Source organism: Cibotium barometz, chromosome 6 (genome assembly GCF_041138505.1).
Source record: "Cibotium barometz isolate CiBa-2024 chromosome 6, ASM4113850v1, whole genome shotgun sequence".
NCBI classification, from domain to species: Eukaryota; Viridiplantae; Streptophyta; class Polypodiopsida; order Cyatheales; family Cibotiaceae; genus Cibotium; species Cibotium barometz.
The window spans coordinates 34831019-34848201 of NC_141051.1; the positions used below are offsets into that span (position 1 = coordinate 34831019).

The window sequence follows — 17183 nt, forward strand, 5'->3', positions numbered from 1 at the left end:
CCGATGCACAATCATCAAACATGAACAAAGCGGGTTGATCTTTGAGCTGTCCCCAAGGTTTACATACAACCCTATCTTTGCTATCATGTGAAGTGTTGCCCTGCACATCCGGAACCATATGCACATTAGGCTTCGGTACATTAGCATTTTCAGCTTTGTTCTTCTTATTTGGGCATGCTCTTGCCATGTGCTCAGTGCTGCCACAAGTAAAGCATTTGCCTTCACGCATATATTGCTCCTTCTTCTCAGCACTAAGACCAAAGTTTGCCGGCTTATAAGAGCGCTTTTTAGCAAACTTATTTTCAGCTTTTGGACCTGATTTGGCTTGGTTTTGGTCCCTTTTAGGTGGCTGTCCATCATTTTGTAGGTTTTGGAAAGCCCTCTCTTTGCCTTGAAATGAGGGTTTAGCCTTATTGGATCGACTCAATTTGAGTTCCAATTGCTCGGTGGCGGTGGCGGCTGCGATTAATTGGTGTAAGGTATGACCAGGATACATTTGTAATCCCGCTTTGTACACGGGTTGCAATCCCGATTGAAACCTTCTCTTCCTTTCCGCCTCGGTGACATGCATAAATGGAGACACCTCCAAAAGCACTTTCCAAAACTTTTGTACATATGCATTTACCGATTCCCCCTCATTTTGCTTTACCCAATCCCACTTCATTGTTATCTCATTCAATGCATTGGGAGGCAAGAATTGAGCATAAAACCTCTCCTTGAACTCTTTCCATGATCTAACAGGACTCGGTGAGAGCTTCTCCGTGAGCCACCAATGGGCAGCAGTGCCTTTCATGAACATGCTTACATGCCGGATCATGGATTTCTGAGTGAAATCCTCATCACTGAAAGCAATATCAAACTGGGCAATAAAAGCAAGTGCCTTTGATGCATCGTATTCCCCATGATATGTGTCAAACTTCACAGATTTGTCTCCGGCTTTGAAGTCACGAGACTTTGATGCATGTGTGTGCATCTCAACATGTCTTCCCCCATGTTTGTCCATTGGGACAGCTCCTGTGACTGGCATCATTTTTGGACCAAAAGGTGATGCATAAGGCATAGATACATGTGCCCTATAAGCATGAGGCATGGCTGGCCCCTCAACATGCATTGATACATTTTCAACCATAGCTTCTCCCTCACGAGCACACTCGAAGGCATGAGTGGCATGAGAGATACGCGGAATACCTGCACCAACAGAAAATTGCAGCCCATGTTGCATGTGTTGTGCATGTACATTTTCAGCCGGCAATGGCATTTGACATACATTTTGACCACTGCCATAAACATTGTATCCTTCACGGGCTACATGAGATATTCCTGCATGGCGTGAAGTCACTGATTGTTCCTCTCCCATAGCATGGAGATTCATCCTCTTAGAAATAACTTCTTGTTCGGGCACTTGTGGGGATTCCAAGACATGTGGGATGGTTGCCTTTTCTGCATAGGCATCCTCGGTACGAGCCAAGTATGCACGTGCTGCATCCCTTGGTTGCATGTGCAACTCTTGAGCAATCATTGCCATTGCATGATCCATATAAGATTCAGCTTTCTTGGCCTTCAAACGATCATGTACCAATGGGTCCTCGCGGCGATAGAGATTCAATTCTTCTTGTTGTGCATGGAGAAGAGCCTGCATATGAGTAAGTTCAGCTCTCAAGACTATGGACTCTTCTTCTTGCATCTTCTCTTTGCCACGAGACGGCTGTCCCACATATTCATGTTCCCTATTGTGCACCACATGAGTTTGCTCATCCTGTAAAGCATTGGAGGCATGCATTTCATTGTCCCTGCCACTTGTATTAGCATCTCCAACATTCATTGTATGGCTGTCCATAATGTTCTAAGTGTAGAGATAGCTAGTGTTCACGGTGATCGTCTCTCACGATAGAAGTGAAAGAGAACCGTATGCTCTGATGCCAATGTAACTTGGTTGAACACAATGCTAATCAATACACTTAAATACACTAAGATTTGAAAGACACTTGCTCAAATACAAGATGTAAATTGCTGAATTGACAAGAGGCACACAATGAGCCGGAACGGCCGACCCCTCCCTTGAGTAAATTGTATTACTATTGGAGAAATTCAATACATAGCTTCACGGGCATCCATTGCCAAATCCTCCATGCCAATGCATATGAAATTCAGCATTTAGAAAACAATGGTATGTCGATGTAGATCACCAAGGAGCTGCCTTGATGCCTGGCCCGACTTCAGTGCCCATATTCTCTACCATTGGCTCTATGTTCTACCAAGCAAGGTAGCAACATCTTCAAGAGCACATAGGACAAGAGAAATACTACACAGGGCGGCTAAACAAGGAGTCCTGCCCTTCTACTGAGTAAGTACATTGTCCAATTAGCTTACCATTCTTCATAGAAGTTGTTGCAAGCGGAAGCCTTCGCGTTGGAAGCTTTAGAAGTGTTGATATCTTCGATTTGCCGCAATCCTTCGCGACAAAAGTCTTCAAGAGGATGAAGGGAACCTTGGGAAAGCTTCCCCTATGGTTCAACTTGAGAAAGGAAGGCTGAAATTAGGGTTTTCAGCAAAAAGACCAGAAATTACAGCAAAAATGAGAGCTGTTTTGCTGAATTTCAGTCATTGGGAGTGAGTAGGAGAGTGATTAGCACTTGGAAACACTCTTGGAAGCTTGGAAAACACCCTAGCAAGTTGGGTATGGCTATGGAGAGCTTGGAAATGGAGAGAAATGGTGAAAAAACAGAGTTTTCAGCCTCCAAAAATCCTCATGAAGAGAAAACACGAATTTCTCTTAATAAGTAAGTGAATTGGGGTCCAATCAGGTGAAGGGACATGGGGAGATGCCCATTTATGAGTAAAAAGGGAGGATCAGGTCCTGGACATTGAGTCTTGTCCGCCTCGGGACTTCAGTGAGAGTGTGAACTTGGAAGCGGTCATAATTTATAAGTGACTTTTGGCCGCCCAAACTTTAATGAAGTGGGAACGCACTCACTTATAAATATTAGCTAAGTCCTAAGGGCTATTTGAGCCTAGATTGGGTAATACTTACCACCTGTTCACATGCCACACAACCATGTCAGCAGACAGTTTCACACGCACGGTTCACGGGCGGGCGTCCCCTAGCCCGGAACTACACATAGGTCATGCAGGCATGAAAACAGCATGCAATTTCATTTGCAGGCAAGCACATAAAGATGCTATGCAATGCAGCATTGGCATGAGCAATTTCCGTTCATGAAACCATATAAGACCAGGCGTTTCCAGGCAAGTATATGCGATACCAGACCCAGTGGAAAGCCAATCCTCCAGGCGTTTCCGGGCATGTACACAAAGGCACAAGTCCCAGCGGAAAGCCAAGTCCTCCAGGCGTTTCCGGGCATGTACACAAAGGCACAAGTCCCAGCGGAAAGCCAAGTCCTCCAGATATTCCGGGCATGATAACATCAAGTCCCAGCGGAATATCATATCCAACTATACAGCATGACATGTGTCAATCACCTGCATAGGCATATTCCATAAGCCATGGACACCAATCCAATATGTACATAGTGTGAAAGCAAGAGTGAACCATTTGGGTGGCCAAATGGTGACATATACCCTCATGATGGAAATGGCCGACTCATGTAGCATAAACTAAATAATAATTTATACCCTTTACTAAGCCTCGTTCCCACATGAGATACTATATTTTAACACCCTCTCTGTAGCTCATAGTGGGCATAGATGAAGAAACCAAGTCGATGCAGATGCAACCATGGACACCCTAGCGTGGCCTTTGCTAGGTACACCTCGGATAATGCACCAATCAACCTTTCTCCACAAGAAAATGCCATCTTGAGCTTTAGCTGCCACATAGAATAATGAATTGCAGACAACTCCACATTCATGATCCCCCATTCGTTGAACTGCGAACACATCACGTTCAAAAAATCCTCTGAACCTTGAACTGTCGACACATGACGCCCAAAATTCTCTGACAATGAACTAGGAACTCATCCCATCCATAGTCTGCTACCAATGAACTACGAACACATCACGTCCATAGATTTGTCAACCTGTTCCATGCCAGATGTATGTGCCTTGAACTCCGACACACGGGTCCAAATCACCAAAAAAACGAGAGCACAGACTCCCCCTCTCTGCCACTCACATGCCTCTCTCTGGCTGAAGCACGTGGTAGCATCCATCCACCAAGCTAGAATGCTGGAGCATGTGCCAGTGTAGTCCTCGCCACACCGGCAGACGCCGTAGCATCCCTCTTAGAATCACTGTCACTGTCATCCTCGTCAGCTTTGCCTTTGCCTTTGTCATTTGTCGAGCCTTGAGCTTTAGCTTTGGATTTGCAATCCCGAGCCAAATGCCCTCGCTTTCCGCACTTATAACAACGGCTCCTAGACTTCTTATTGGATTCCGATGCAGCATGTGCCGATTCTACATCCTTCGGAACTCGAATCTTGCCTTGGGAAATGAGCACTGCTTCCTCCTCAATGAGAAAAGAGCTGAGATCGTCAAATTCCAGCTTTTCCTTCGTGACTTGTAAGCGTAATGCCCTCGAGACCATCTCGTACTCCTCAGGCAACTTCGTAAGAACCAAGGCAGCTAACTGGGTACTAGTTAACGCACTATTCATAGCCGATAACTGATCATGGATAACCTTTGCCATGTAGCCCGCCGCCTCTTCGTAGCGTTCGACCCCCTGCGCGAGCTTGGCCATGAAATCCATGTCGTACCCTTCCGCCATGTTCATGTTGGGGAACACGTGATCGTCCAGGAGCTTGATCAGTTCACGGCCGATCTCACAAATCTGCGCCTCAATCCTCTGCCGGTAACGGCGGATCATCCCCAGCTGCAACTGCCCATCTTCACCACCTTCGCCTTTGCTGCGCCCGACGGCCTCCATCTCCTCCTTGGACTCCATGGCGTCGATCACACAGTGCGCGTCCCGGCACAAGCTTATGGCGCCCTTGTAGGCGGCGGACAGCACATCGCGCTCCTCACTCGACGGCGTCTCGCCCGCTTCATCTGCCATCTTGAAAAAAAAAACGCTGAAACGCTGCCGCCCTTTGAGGTCTTGTGTCACCTTCGAAGCATGTAGCATAGACACGCGAGCTGCCCTCTGTCTCTCTTTGCCACCACAGTGCTGCAGCAGCCACCTTCTCCAACTCCTCCGTGTGCCCAAGAATCAACGAGCACTCAGCTCTGATACCATGTCAGAGTTGTTGCAGCGGAAGCTTTACACAGGCAGTGAGCGAGAGAGAGAAGTTGACGCAGAGAGAGAGAGAGAGCGAGAGAGAGGTTGGCGAACAACTTGAACGTTAGCAATGAATAGATTAAATAATACAATGGTGGGCATGGGTATTTTTACCCTCATGATGGAAATGGCCGACTCATGTAGCATAAACTAAATAATAATTTATACCCTTTACTAAGCCTCGTTCCCACATGAGATACTATATTTTAACAAAAAGGACCAAAACCAAGATAAAAATGGTCCAAAGACTGAAAATAACACTATCAAGAAGCGCCCCTTCAAACTGAGAGACTATGGTCTCACTTCGGAGCAGAAAAAGCAATATATAAGTGAGTGGAAATGCTTTACTTGTGGTAGCACCGAGCATATTGCAAAGGCATGCCCAAACAAGAAGAAGCGTGATAATACAAATGCATCAAAGCCTAACGTGCAAATGGTTCCAGATGTGCAAGGCAACACTTCACATGATAGCAAAGACGGTTTTGTATGTAAAGCTTGGGGATAGCTCAAGGATCAGCCCGATTTGTTCATGTTTGATGATTGTGCATCTGAGAATTTCATATCCACACAGATGGCAGCTGCTTTGGGTACTGAAGTGGAGGACATGGGTCCTCCAATTGAAGCAGGGGTTGCCTTTGTTGGCAGAGAAGTGCAAGTCATGCCTATTTTTGGCAAGTTGCGCATACACATTCAAGGCTATGTGGATCATGAGGATTTTCTTGTGGCGCCTTTGAATGGTTGTGATGTATTGCTTGGAAAGCATTGGCATACACGGATTGATCTGTGCAAGGCTTACAAGACCAACAAGATCACCTTTATGCATAAAGGCCGAGAGCATGTAATTGATGCTGGTGAAGAGGGTCATAACATTGCCCTTGTATCTCATGCACAAATTAAGAAAGTAATGAAAAAGAGTGTTTTTGCATACTTGATTTTTGTATGAGATCATGTTGAGGAAAATAATGTACATGTAAACACTCTTAGTAATGATAGGCTGAAATTTTTGCAAGAGCACAATGATTGTTTTGCTGATGAGTTACCAAATGAGTTGCCACCTGTACGACCGGAAGATCATCGCATTGATCTTGTGCCGGGTAGCTCAACACCTAATAGGCCAGCCTATCGTGTAAGTGCATCCCAAAAAGAGGAGATCATGAAGCAGGTGAATGAGCTTCTTGAGAAGGGTTTGGTTCAGCCAAGCTCTTCCCCATATTGTTCACCCGTCCTCTGCAACTATGATATATAATAAGGGGCTAAAGGGCAACCGTGCCATACTGAGCGAGAAATCTGAAACCGCTCTCCTCTAGCACCGCAAAGCAAGCACACATGCATGAAACTCCCTTGATCCATATTTGAGAGAAACCCATATGGCTAAGAGTACCCTCAAGAAAATCCCAATCCACTCTATCATAGGGCCTTCTCAAAATCCACGAGCAAAATGGCTAAGGGCTGATTGCTCGCTTTGGCTCATTCCACGGCCTCCCAAAACAAGAAAATGTTGCAAAGATGCTCCTTCCGTGTAAGAATCGATTCTGAGTATCATGAATGACATCCTGCGAAATTGGTTGCAACCTAATGCTCATTGCCTTAGCAAGAATCTTATATGCAGTCCCAAGTAAGTTGATAGTTAGCAAGAATCTTATATGCAGTCCCAAGTAAGGTGATAGGTCTGCACTGGCCAACCAATGTCTTATATATATATACCTAGATGAATCCAGGAACATGCCCAAATTCACCTTTTAGGAACCAATGTCTTATCCCCATTCTTAGGGATAAGATAGATAATGAGAGAAGAAGGCATAGAACCTATGTCCCACATCTCCTGGAGAGCCGATGTGATCTCAACCCCAATCTCATCCCAAAAAGTAATGAAAAAAAAACAGGGAAGAGAGACCATCCTCCCCTGGACACTTATCATGAGGCAAGGCTGTCACGTGCACACCAGTCAGGTGTACAGTGACATGGCATCATTCTATGGCATCAATAGCATCATCAGGAGTCATCAGGCATTTATGCAATTTTATAGGTATTTTACTGGCATTTATGGGGCAGCCGACAGCATTTTGTGGACATGGCATCTGGCCGACAGCCCTTATGCTGGCCGACCAGCAGCATGTTTGCATATATATTCAGTCCACTCCCCATTCAGCATAGCAAGTTCATCATTGAAGCATTCAGTCCATTGTGCTCCAACGCATCTCCTCCAGGAAGCCTCGGGAGCAGCAGAACCAGCCAACGCATCAAGCATCCAGTAACGCATCAGCATCAGCCTTCATCTTCAGCAAACGCAGCAACATTCAGCTCAGTTCAGCCATCAGGTCTGCGTTTCATCATCCCATCAGCATTCAGCATCTGTTCCAAAGCCTCCCTTCAGCGTTTCCTTCCCAGGAGACAAGGGAAAGAGTGGACAGCAGTTCATCCCACATATTCAGCATATAGGCAGCATATTCAGCAGTACAGATCCATTTGGATCTCATTGTAACCGCATTCATTCATCTAATAGAGTTGCATTGCATTGACACATATTTGTCTATCTCTTGAACATCATTAAGTGCAGTTTAGTCAGACTAAGGTTGTGATTACTACGGTCTTAAGCTCTCACATGTCACATTGGTATCAGAGCGTTACAGGGTAACCAGCCTTAGAGCATGTTCATTCCATCAGTCATTCAGTCAGTCATCATTTTTATCGCTTCCGCACAGTTAAACCCAGTTCTCAAAATTTTGCAAGCCACCCTTAGGGATTTTCCCTTAGGTCTGCATCAGTAACCCATCCATCTGCATTCTTGCATAGCATATAGGGTTGCACATGGTTTGCATAGCAGTCATCATCATAGCAGTCAGTCTTGCATACATGTTACCCATGAACTCTCAGGGAAGAAGGACATCCATCATCAAAGAAGGACATAAGTTTTGGACTTCAACTGGCAGCAGCAGGGGGTTTCTCTTCCACAGAAGACGGAAGTTTGCTCCAACATCGCCTCAGGAGGTTCAGAGCTTCAGGTACGACGGAGATGGTAGGTGAAAGGTTTCCACAGGCAGGTCAGGGGTGACTCAGGTATTTGCCATTCAGTTCCCGCAGTACATAGAGTCTTGGCTCAAAGGATTTCACTCCTGCAAACGGCCTCAGTCCCAGCAGAAGACAGAAGGGGGCAGTGGTTCGGAGGAGAAGGATCACAGAGGAGTCGAAGGTTGCCAGGTATCCACCCAGCAACAGTTTAGCAGCGGGGAATGTCACGTGCACACCAGTCAGGTGTACAGTGACATGGCATCATTCTATGGCATCAATAGCATCATCAGGAGTCATCAGGCATTATTTAGGCATTTATACAATTTTATAGGTATTTTACTGGCATTTATGGGGCAGCCGACAGCATTTTGTGGACATGGCATCTGGCCGACAGCCCTTATGCTGGCCGACCAGCAGCATGTTTGCATATATATTCAGTCCACTCCCCATTCAGCATAGCAAGTTCATCATTGAAGCATTCAGTCCATTGTGCTCCAACGCATCTCCTCCAGGAAGCCTCGGGAGCAGCAGAACCAGTCAACGCATCAAGCATCCAGTAACGCATCAGCATCAGCCTTCATCTTCAGCAAACGCAGCAACATTCAGCTCAGTTCAGCCATCAGGTTTGCGTTTCATCATCCCATCAGCATTCAGCATCTGTTCCAAAGCCTCCCTTCAACGTTTCCTTCCCAGGAGACAAGGGAAAGAGTGGACAGCAGTTCATCCCGCATATTCAGCATATAGGCAGCATATTCAGCAGTACAGATCCATTTGGATCTCATTGTAACCGCATTCATTCATCTAATAGAGTTGCATTGCATTGACACATATTTGTCTATCTCTTGAACATCATTAAGTGCAGTTTAGTCAGACTAAGGTTGTGATTACTACGGTCTTAAGCTCTCACATGTCACAAAGGCATGAAGAGCATGACCGAACTCCTCCATAGAAAAAAGGGCATCCAGAACGGCACGCATCTCCTCAGTGATCAAATGTGGCAATGCATTCCAAACCTTCCTCTGTGCCCTATGTCTCAAATCAGAATGCGGCTCAGCACTAAGAAGCCGGCAATAGAAATGAGTGGCAATCTGTCTAACCATAAGAGGATTTGAGTGAAGAGTGCCATGTGAATCCTGCAATTGTCTGACACCCATCTAGGTCCAAAAGGATTTTTGGGCATGGTAACGATACTCCGCACGTTGCTTAAGAGAGAGATGAAGTTCTGCCCTAACAGTACATAAAGAATCTGCAACCCATTGAGCATGAGTCTAATAGCCCTTTCTAAATCCAAGGCCTCTTGCCTCTTAGAAAGGGCACATGAGTGATAAAAGTCACTAATATCATAGAGAGCAACGGCCCGTAGTAGGGTGTTTTGGCAAGATATATGAGTTGTAATCATGGTTGTGCGTGTGTGAGTTATCCCATATACATATGGATGTGAAGGTGCCTTAAAGTTGTATAAAAAGGGCTTGTAGTGGAGTTGGAAATCATTTGTATGCAATATCAAGAGTTCTTTCGCCATTGCTGTGAGTACCCTCCAATGTGTTGTGCTTCTTCACTTATGTTGTCATTTAGTTTGATTAGGCATTAAATCCTACTACAGATGTAGTAGGACTTCTAGCACGCCCGGTGGGACAGGGTCGAGCTTCCACCTCCCCACACATTCCTCTACTACACTCAGTTCGGCTTATTTGTGTTTCTAAACATTATTACAAATGGAAGCCTCGCTCCATCTAGTAGCGAATACCCTCTTGCTGGTTGTCTCATGTATGGGCCAGCCCTTGTCTTCTTGACTCTCACGTCACCATTTCTTGCTGTGGTGAGAGCGGCAACTACTGGCATCAGTTACTCAGTCGTGACGTGAAAAGTGGGCGCTATGTGTTGGGGTGCTAGTCGGTGGTGCGGGGCGGCAACGTGGATTTGAATGGTGTGGGTGGCAACATGCAAGATGCAATGCTTCCGTCAAGTTGAGTATCAATTCACCGTGCCACCTTCAACTCACCGTGCTGGAGTGAGGCTTGGCATCGCTAATCCGCACCTTCACACCATCGCCTTCGTCACCTGTTTGGCAACCTTGAGGCTCGGCGTCCTTTAGGCTTGGCACTGGTAAACTTCACGCTGGCGTCATCAGGAAACTTCACGCTGCTCGGCGGCTTGCCCAGATATATGAGTTGTAATCATGGTTGTGCGTGTGTGAGTTATCCCATATACATATGGGTGAAGGTGCCTTAAAGTTGTATAAAAAGGGCTTGTAGTGGAGTTGGAAATCATTCGTATGCAATATCAAGAGTTCTTTCGCCATTGCTGTGAGTACCCTCCAATGCGCTGTGCTTCTCCACTTACGTTGTCATTTAGTTTGATTAGGCATTAAATCCTACTACAAGGCCAGGCTCTGCGAGGCCTGCGAGAAATCATGAGATCTCCAAGAATCAAGCATATGACGTGATAGCTTTGCATCTGAAAACAAATGATAAGGGATACGTACATGGGGTGCTGATCCATGGCGACTCGGATCTCTACTACATAAAACCACTGGGCAATGATCCAATTTAGAGGTGCCTGCAGCAATAAAAGTATGCCCCCCTCTGTCGAGCACCCAATCATCCACATAAAATCTGTCTAACCGTGCATAAATACATCCTGCATCCCTTCTCCAGTTAGACCATGAATAAAGAAGAGTGGATTGTCTCCTCGAAATGTCATCCTCATGCCAACAATCTCTGCCATGAATTGAGAGTATAAACCTCTCCCAAGACGCTCTTTCAAGAGGATGCACCAAGCCCTCATGCTAAAATCTCCACCAATAATCCAATGGTCTGCAACAAGAGGCATCAACGTAGTGAGAGATTTCCAAAAGAAGACAATTCTCTCACCTCTATGGTTAGGAGCATAGAGGTTGAGAATACCAATGCCTCTAGTACCCTACATAAGAAGGATCCACTGCGCTCTCGCAGGCAAAATGACACTATGTCTAATGATGCAAGGCAAGATCAAAGCTGAAACAGAAATACAGACACCACCTTTGGTACCAATAGCCGGTGACCAAAAGGTGTGTCCCGAGAGAAGCTTGCCTAATCTCCCACACTGGCTAGCATCCACTTTATGCTCTTGCAAGAGCAATACATCCATAGGTCCACCTGTAACTGCACAATGAAGCTGAGTTTTGACAATTTGTTTCCGCCGACACGGAAAAAAGCCCCCAAGACCCTGAATATTCCATGAGACAATCCTCAAAAGGACTCAAAGTAGAAACGACCAGATCTCGTGGTCAACGAAGGACCCCCGTTAGAGACGGAAGTACGTCTCGCATAGGAACGGAGGAAAAATCTGACGATGTAAATGTTATCTCTCGTTCCCACTCCGGGGAAAAGCCAAGGCTGGTTCTCAAAACTGGAGAGGTACCATGACAATGCGACTGCGTCATCCTCATGGATGCAATCATCCAATAACTGTAATGCAGCATCCTCCTGTGAGGAATCCAAATCCTGTGCCTATAGAGCCTCATCCTCCAAAGAAGGATCAACATCCTGTGAGGCAAGAGCTGCATAAGGGTTGGTGTAATCCAATATGGGTGCGGGTGAAGGGGCAGGTACGGGGGTCCAAGGGCACCTACCATCTCTTACCAGAACCCAACGCTGTGTGGTCTGTTGTGGTATAGGAACAACTAGAGTCTAGGCAACTACAAAAGGCACCTGATGGGTAGGACCACGCCGCCTCCTAGCATGGCCCCTCGATCTGGGACAATCTCTAGCAATGTGGCGACAAATCTGGCACTGGTCAAGTCTACTCGCAATCTCCATCCTCTGGTGGAAACGAGAGCCGTCAGGTCTCTAAAGCATAATATGGTCATCAGTAATTGATGGATCAAGAACAAGCACAAGGACCCGAGATACACCATCAGAGGTGGCAGTAACAGTCGCGGAAGCTGAGGCGGGAGAGCCCAGAAGGGCTTGTACCTCTACAACCTGGCCAAAGGATGCCCCTATGGAAGCTAAAAAATTCCAATAAGACCGAGGAAGAGTAGGGAACCGCAGTGAGACCGGGGTAAGATGCTAATCCTCCGCCACTGCATCAAAGCCCACCTGGTACTAAAAAAAGAAAATCTTCCTAGAGCCAAGAGGGAAGGAGCTGCCAGCCAAAACCTGAGAGGTAGCTTCTAAAGAATGAAAATCCACCTAGAAGAAGCCTCGACCAAGCAAATGGGTATTCTAGAAGCCATTCACGGGCCTGCAAATGAGAGGGGTGGGAGCCATAAACCCTTGCAACAAGGGTGGTCTGGACCTCAATGTCAATGTCGTGCTGAAGAGAGGTGAGCTCGTCTTGTGAAAAATTAATGATTCTCCCGGCCTGTGGGGGTGACGAAAGATTGGCTGCGGCAGAAGCCATAGAGCCAATCGACAGTGGACAGAAGCCATAGAGCCAATCGACAGTGGACAGCCGACTCAAATCCCGTTTTAATCTCCATGCAAGCAATTCTTCTTCTTGAGCAGGTTTCGAAAAACAACCCTTCCTGGTTTGCGATGGCAATGGCGATGGCAATGGCGTTGGACTCTAGCCGATGGCTGTGGACCACGTTGTCCTCTCCTTCCAGGCGGTGATGCGACCTCTTCCTAGCTAGCTGCCCAAGCTTAGTGCCACAGGACAATTTTTTCCCCATGGCTGCATAAGCTTTGACAGATACATCAGTGAAGTCTACAGAAGCAAGTCTTGCTCATATCAGATTCAGCAGATTCAGAAAACTTGGGTTATCTCTATATAAATGATCGGCTTTCGTATAAACATTTGTACACTTGGGTTACATTAGTTGTACAAATGTTTTTTTTACATAATACGAGATTAGCGTAGTTGCTAGTGTGTGTGATTATGTTGTGCAACACATACACTACTCATTTTACTCTATCGATACATTCACAGCCCTAAAAGTACTACTACAACTGCATATCCACTAGCCTCCAAGGGTTACCCCATCTCATCACGTATGGAGTCATTCCTCTATAATGGACTGCTTGTCTATTCTAAATGCTTGTGTGATATGACAGTCTCCCATACAACTAGAGTTATGAGAAGAACTATTCGGCCCTGACCAAAGATAGCTGTGAATCAACCTCTAGCCCTTTCCACACCATAAGATGAAGAAAATCTTAAAGTATATTAGGAACTGCAGCAGATGAAAGGGATGAAGATAGACAGCCTTCCCCAAGGATGAGCTGTGCAAGTTTATAGCAGCCAATACAGTTAGCCGACAGAAAGACATGAAGGGTGGCTGTACAGGCAGGTTTTGTACACGATAGATGTGACATGAAGGGTGGCTGTACAGGCAGGTTTTGTACACACCAACCAGTGATAGGTGTGGACTGGGGTTGGTCATTGACAGCCAGATAATGCCAACTAACCTAGTTGGCCAGATCTAGACAGCTGTATTCCTATTTCAAGGTCAACTCGTACAATAGACAGCTATAGCCCTATGTCAAGATCAGCTCATAGAATAGCGATTAAGCATCACCCTCCACCTTTCAAATGATTGCAGACAATAAATTCAGGATCAAATGAACATGTTGATGGCTTCCTCTTAACTGGTCCACAGAAGGGCTCTAAAACAAGACGTCTATCCATTCCAGGAATTTATGTAAGACCCTAGTGGCATCAGTAAAATCTGTCTCAGCATTCATAAATCATTCAATATATGTGCTAATTGTGTTTTTCCAATGATCGGTACAGCCAGCAGTAACAATAGCAATCAAAACCACTCACCTGCTGGACATCCTCTGACTCAATGTTCATGCTGTGTTCTGCCCAAAGTAAGTCAAGCTGACTGGTCCTTGGGGTGGTAAGGGAGGATCGAGGGGTCAAACTTCCAGCTGAAGAAGATGCCACACCATGATTAGATCTAGCATCTGCAACTTTCCCGTGTAAATCACTTAATTTTGGTGAGGAATTGTTAGAACCATCATGAAGATTCCATTTTAGTAATTTGAAAACATCTGGCTTATCTCCAAGTTCAGACAATTTTTCCAAAAAATCAGCCATATTTCTTAGCCGTTCATTTAAACTTAAACCATTTCCATCACATGCATCTGCAAATGCACATAGCGTAGAGTGTGCTTCCAAGTGTACTGTGGGGACTTCCTCCTCACATATCCTGCATATGAACTGATCTGGCTCCTCAAGGATGGTTTTTTCTTCTGTGCCTTTGGACACTGACTTGCTGGTAGACAGAAGACTCTCATGGCTTGAAGAAAAACTTGGTTTCAAAGGATCCAAGCAGTCTGGTTCAGATAGAACATCTTTCCTGTTAACATAGGTCTGATTTTCTCCACTCTCTGACTTGAAGTTTATGCTGTCAAAGGAGCGTGACTGTTGCTTAAGAGAATCCCTCGCCAGATTTTGAGGAACCTCATAGGTGTCAGATGAAAGACTGCCTTTCTTTTCGACCCATACCCTCTCAAAGGAAGGAACCCCCCTCAAGCACTGCTGAATTTTTCCCAAAGATCCCTCCTCTTGAAGTCTGGTCTCTTTATGAAATTGCAGTAATCTTGTGCAGCGAGTAAGTATGAAAAGCATTCGTGTGTGAAGCTGATTCAAAAAGCCCATAGGAAGCTCATGCCGCTTATCATCCAGTTCTTGTACAATGCTCTCACACTGCTTTTGGAAATCGTACGCTGATAGAATGGCACAACGGCGAGCCAGAATCAAAAGATCTTCAATTTTTTCTTTCCAACCAACCAACAAATCATTGGAAGTATCCAGAATCTCAAGAAGATCTGCAGCAAAGACTGCAAGGTCCATGTCAGCCTCTTCTTTTGCTGTGTTGAACCTTACCTGCAAAGCTTCCAACAAGTCCTGCACGAAACGAACAAACTTGTGTTTTCATAACTTGGGAATTAAACCTCTGTGCTCTAACCCAGATGAATAATTATCATTTACCTCCAAATTAGAGTCACTGTGTGGGCGGGGTATACCCTGAGAATGAACTCCCTTTAACCCAAGCTCGTGTGAAAAACTTTTAACATCCTTGGAACGCTTCTCTCCCATAGATGCTTCTCTAAAACATGGTATAGACTGGATTCTGGTTGATTCAGTATCATCTACCACATCAAGTTGTTTAGGTAACCCCTGCACAAGTGATGAAGTCTAAGTCAACAAATTCAGACTAGAGCCACACTAATTGGCCATTTTTGACATGTTCTGAAGTTATCACAGCTATGTATTTCACCTCGGCATCTAAGCTATCGCTGCAATTACTTTCCGGGTAAGCTGCAAGATGAAATGATATCTTCTTCTCAACAAGGCGATCTTCACAGAAAAAGGCACAACGTTAGGAGCATTAAAAAATTACAGGTAATTTCTTGTCAATCTTTACTCTCTGCAAAAAAAAAGGTACAAATGACAATCTCAAATCACTACTCAAAGCTGCATGATAGGAACTTAAGCTTGGTTATATTGGCCAACCTGCTACTTTAGATGCTCAGATAAGCAGCCCCTCATGCTATAATAAGCCAAAATTTGTGACTACTATAGGTCACTTGGTCTACCCTAAGAGCTACAAACGCCCAAATAAGCAGTCCTTCAGGTTATGCAAGCCAAGGTTTACCAGTCTATGGATCCATTTCTGTGCTGGCCATATGCAGGACTAGATCAAATAGGGTGTCACCACTATTTTAAATTTTTTTTCAAGAAAGAGACTTCTATGAAGTATGAAAAAAGCATACAAAGATCACGGTTATAAGCCGGAATAGAATATAATCACCCCAATATGTAAGGTGATCTCAACCATTGAGGAGCATCACGGTGCCATGAAAGACCTGTGGAACTAGAGGAAAAGAAAATGCCATGGTCCCACTCCCGCATATACAACGCGCTTTGCCTACACAGAACAAGAGGACCCCTAAATACGAGCCCAAGTAGCCATGAGAGTATGGATGATATCACTACATATAGTGCTAATGCACTTAGATGCAAAAATCTGGACACCCTCAATAGCCTCTGTGCATCTAGCTCTCCAAATCTGCCATGTTGTAATACTGGCAACAATCTCCCAACTAGTGTCAATCCTCTATCTAAGGGGTGTATAGTGTGAGTGAGGGACATCCTGCAACAAACCATGCTAGGCAATACCTCTACAAATGAAATGGCAGTGTCTTGTATCAGTGCCCTCTTAGAAAAGCTGCAGACCAGACTGGGAAAGCCAAGTAACATGCATGGCGCGCCTACGCAATTTGTCCATAAGTTGGGCTATAGAACCCCAAATTCGTTGTGCAGTGCTGCATCCCCATAAACAATGTTGTACAGTCTCAGAATCTGCCGCACATCTCGGGAAGGTAGGTGCTACACCGAAAACCGATCTCCACTAATTGGTGGGGAGACCACCATGTAAAAATAACCAAAAGAAATGAGAGATCTGGCTCCTTCTGTATGAATGCCAAAGCCTATGCCAATATTTGCACTGTATCACTAGAGAGATGTCATAACTCTCCCAACAATGAGGCCTCAGAGTAGGGATCCTATGCATCTCTCGAGTGATGGATCCCACTTAAGATATTTGATAGGATTGCCACCATACAACCACAAACACCAAGAGCCATGAGTCACTATCTGAGGAGAAGTATCTGTCATGTGCATCACAGATGCCATGGACATTTCTAGGGCTAGATCCAGAAGAGGCAAACAGATAAAGACCATGAACCAGTAGAAGAACCAAGATGACAGAGCACAGAGCATTGATGGCAGTGTAAACTGGAGCAGGACTTGGAGCAAGGAATTAGAAGGACCAAAAGGATGCTCACAGAACCAGGCGGCTGAAAACGCATCATAAGATGGTGAAAGTCTCAGTCGGCTGCAGGCACATGAGGGTGTGAACTGGAGTCCAGTCGGGCAGCAGCATGCGCATCAGGAGCCAGGAGCAGAGCTGGTCGGATTGGCTAAAAAGGGCACTAAAAGAATT

The 17183-nt window shown here is 45.5% G+C and overlaps 1 protein-coding gene across 2 annotated transcripts in view; it reads right to left on the minus strand.

Annotated features, from left to right (window-relative positions):
- LOC147637675 (putative serine/threonine protein kinase IREH1) overlaps positions 1-17183 on the minus strand; it is a 181013-nt gene that overhangs the window by 128149 nt on the left and 35681 nt on the right. For both annotated transcript variants that reach the window (XR_015266070.1, XM_086799504.1), the window contains exons 2-4: positions 15456-15535; positions 15167-15355; positions 13994-15082 (exon numbers count right to left, since the gene is read on the minus strand). Coding sequence is in view for 1 of the 2 variants with exons in the window: in XM_086799504.1 (XP_086655630.1) it covers positions 13994-15082; positions 15167-15355; positions 15456-15535 (1358 nt within the window). In the remaining variant the exon portion in view is untranslated. The remainder of the gene's footprint in view (positions 1-13993; positions 15083-15166; positions 15356-15455; positions 15536-17183) is intronic.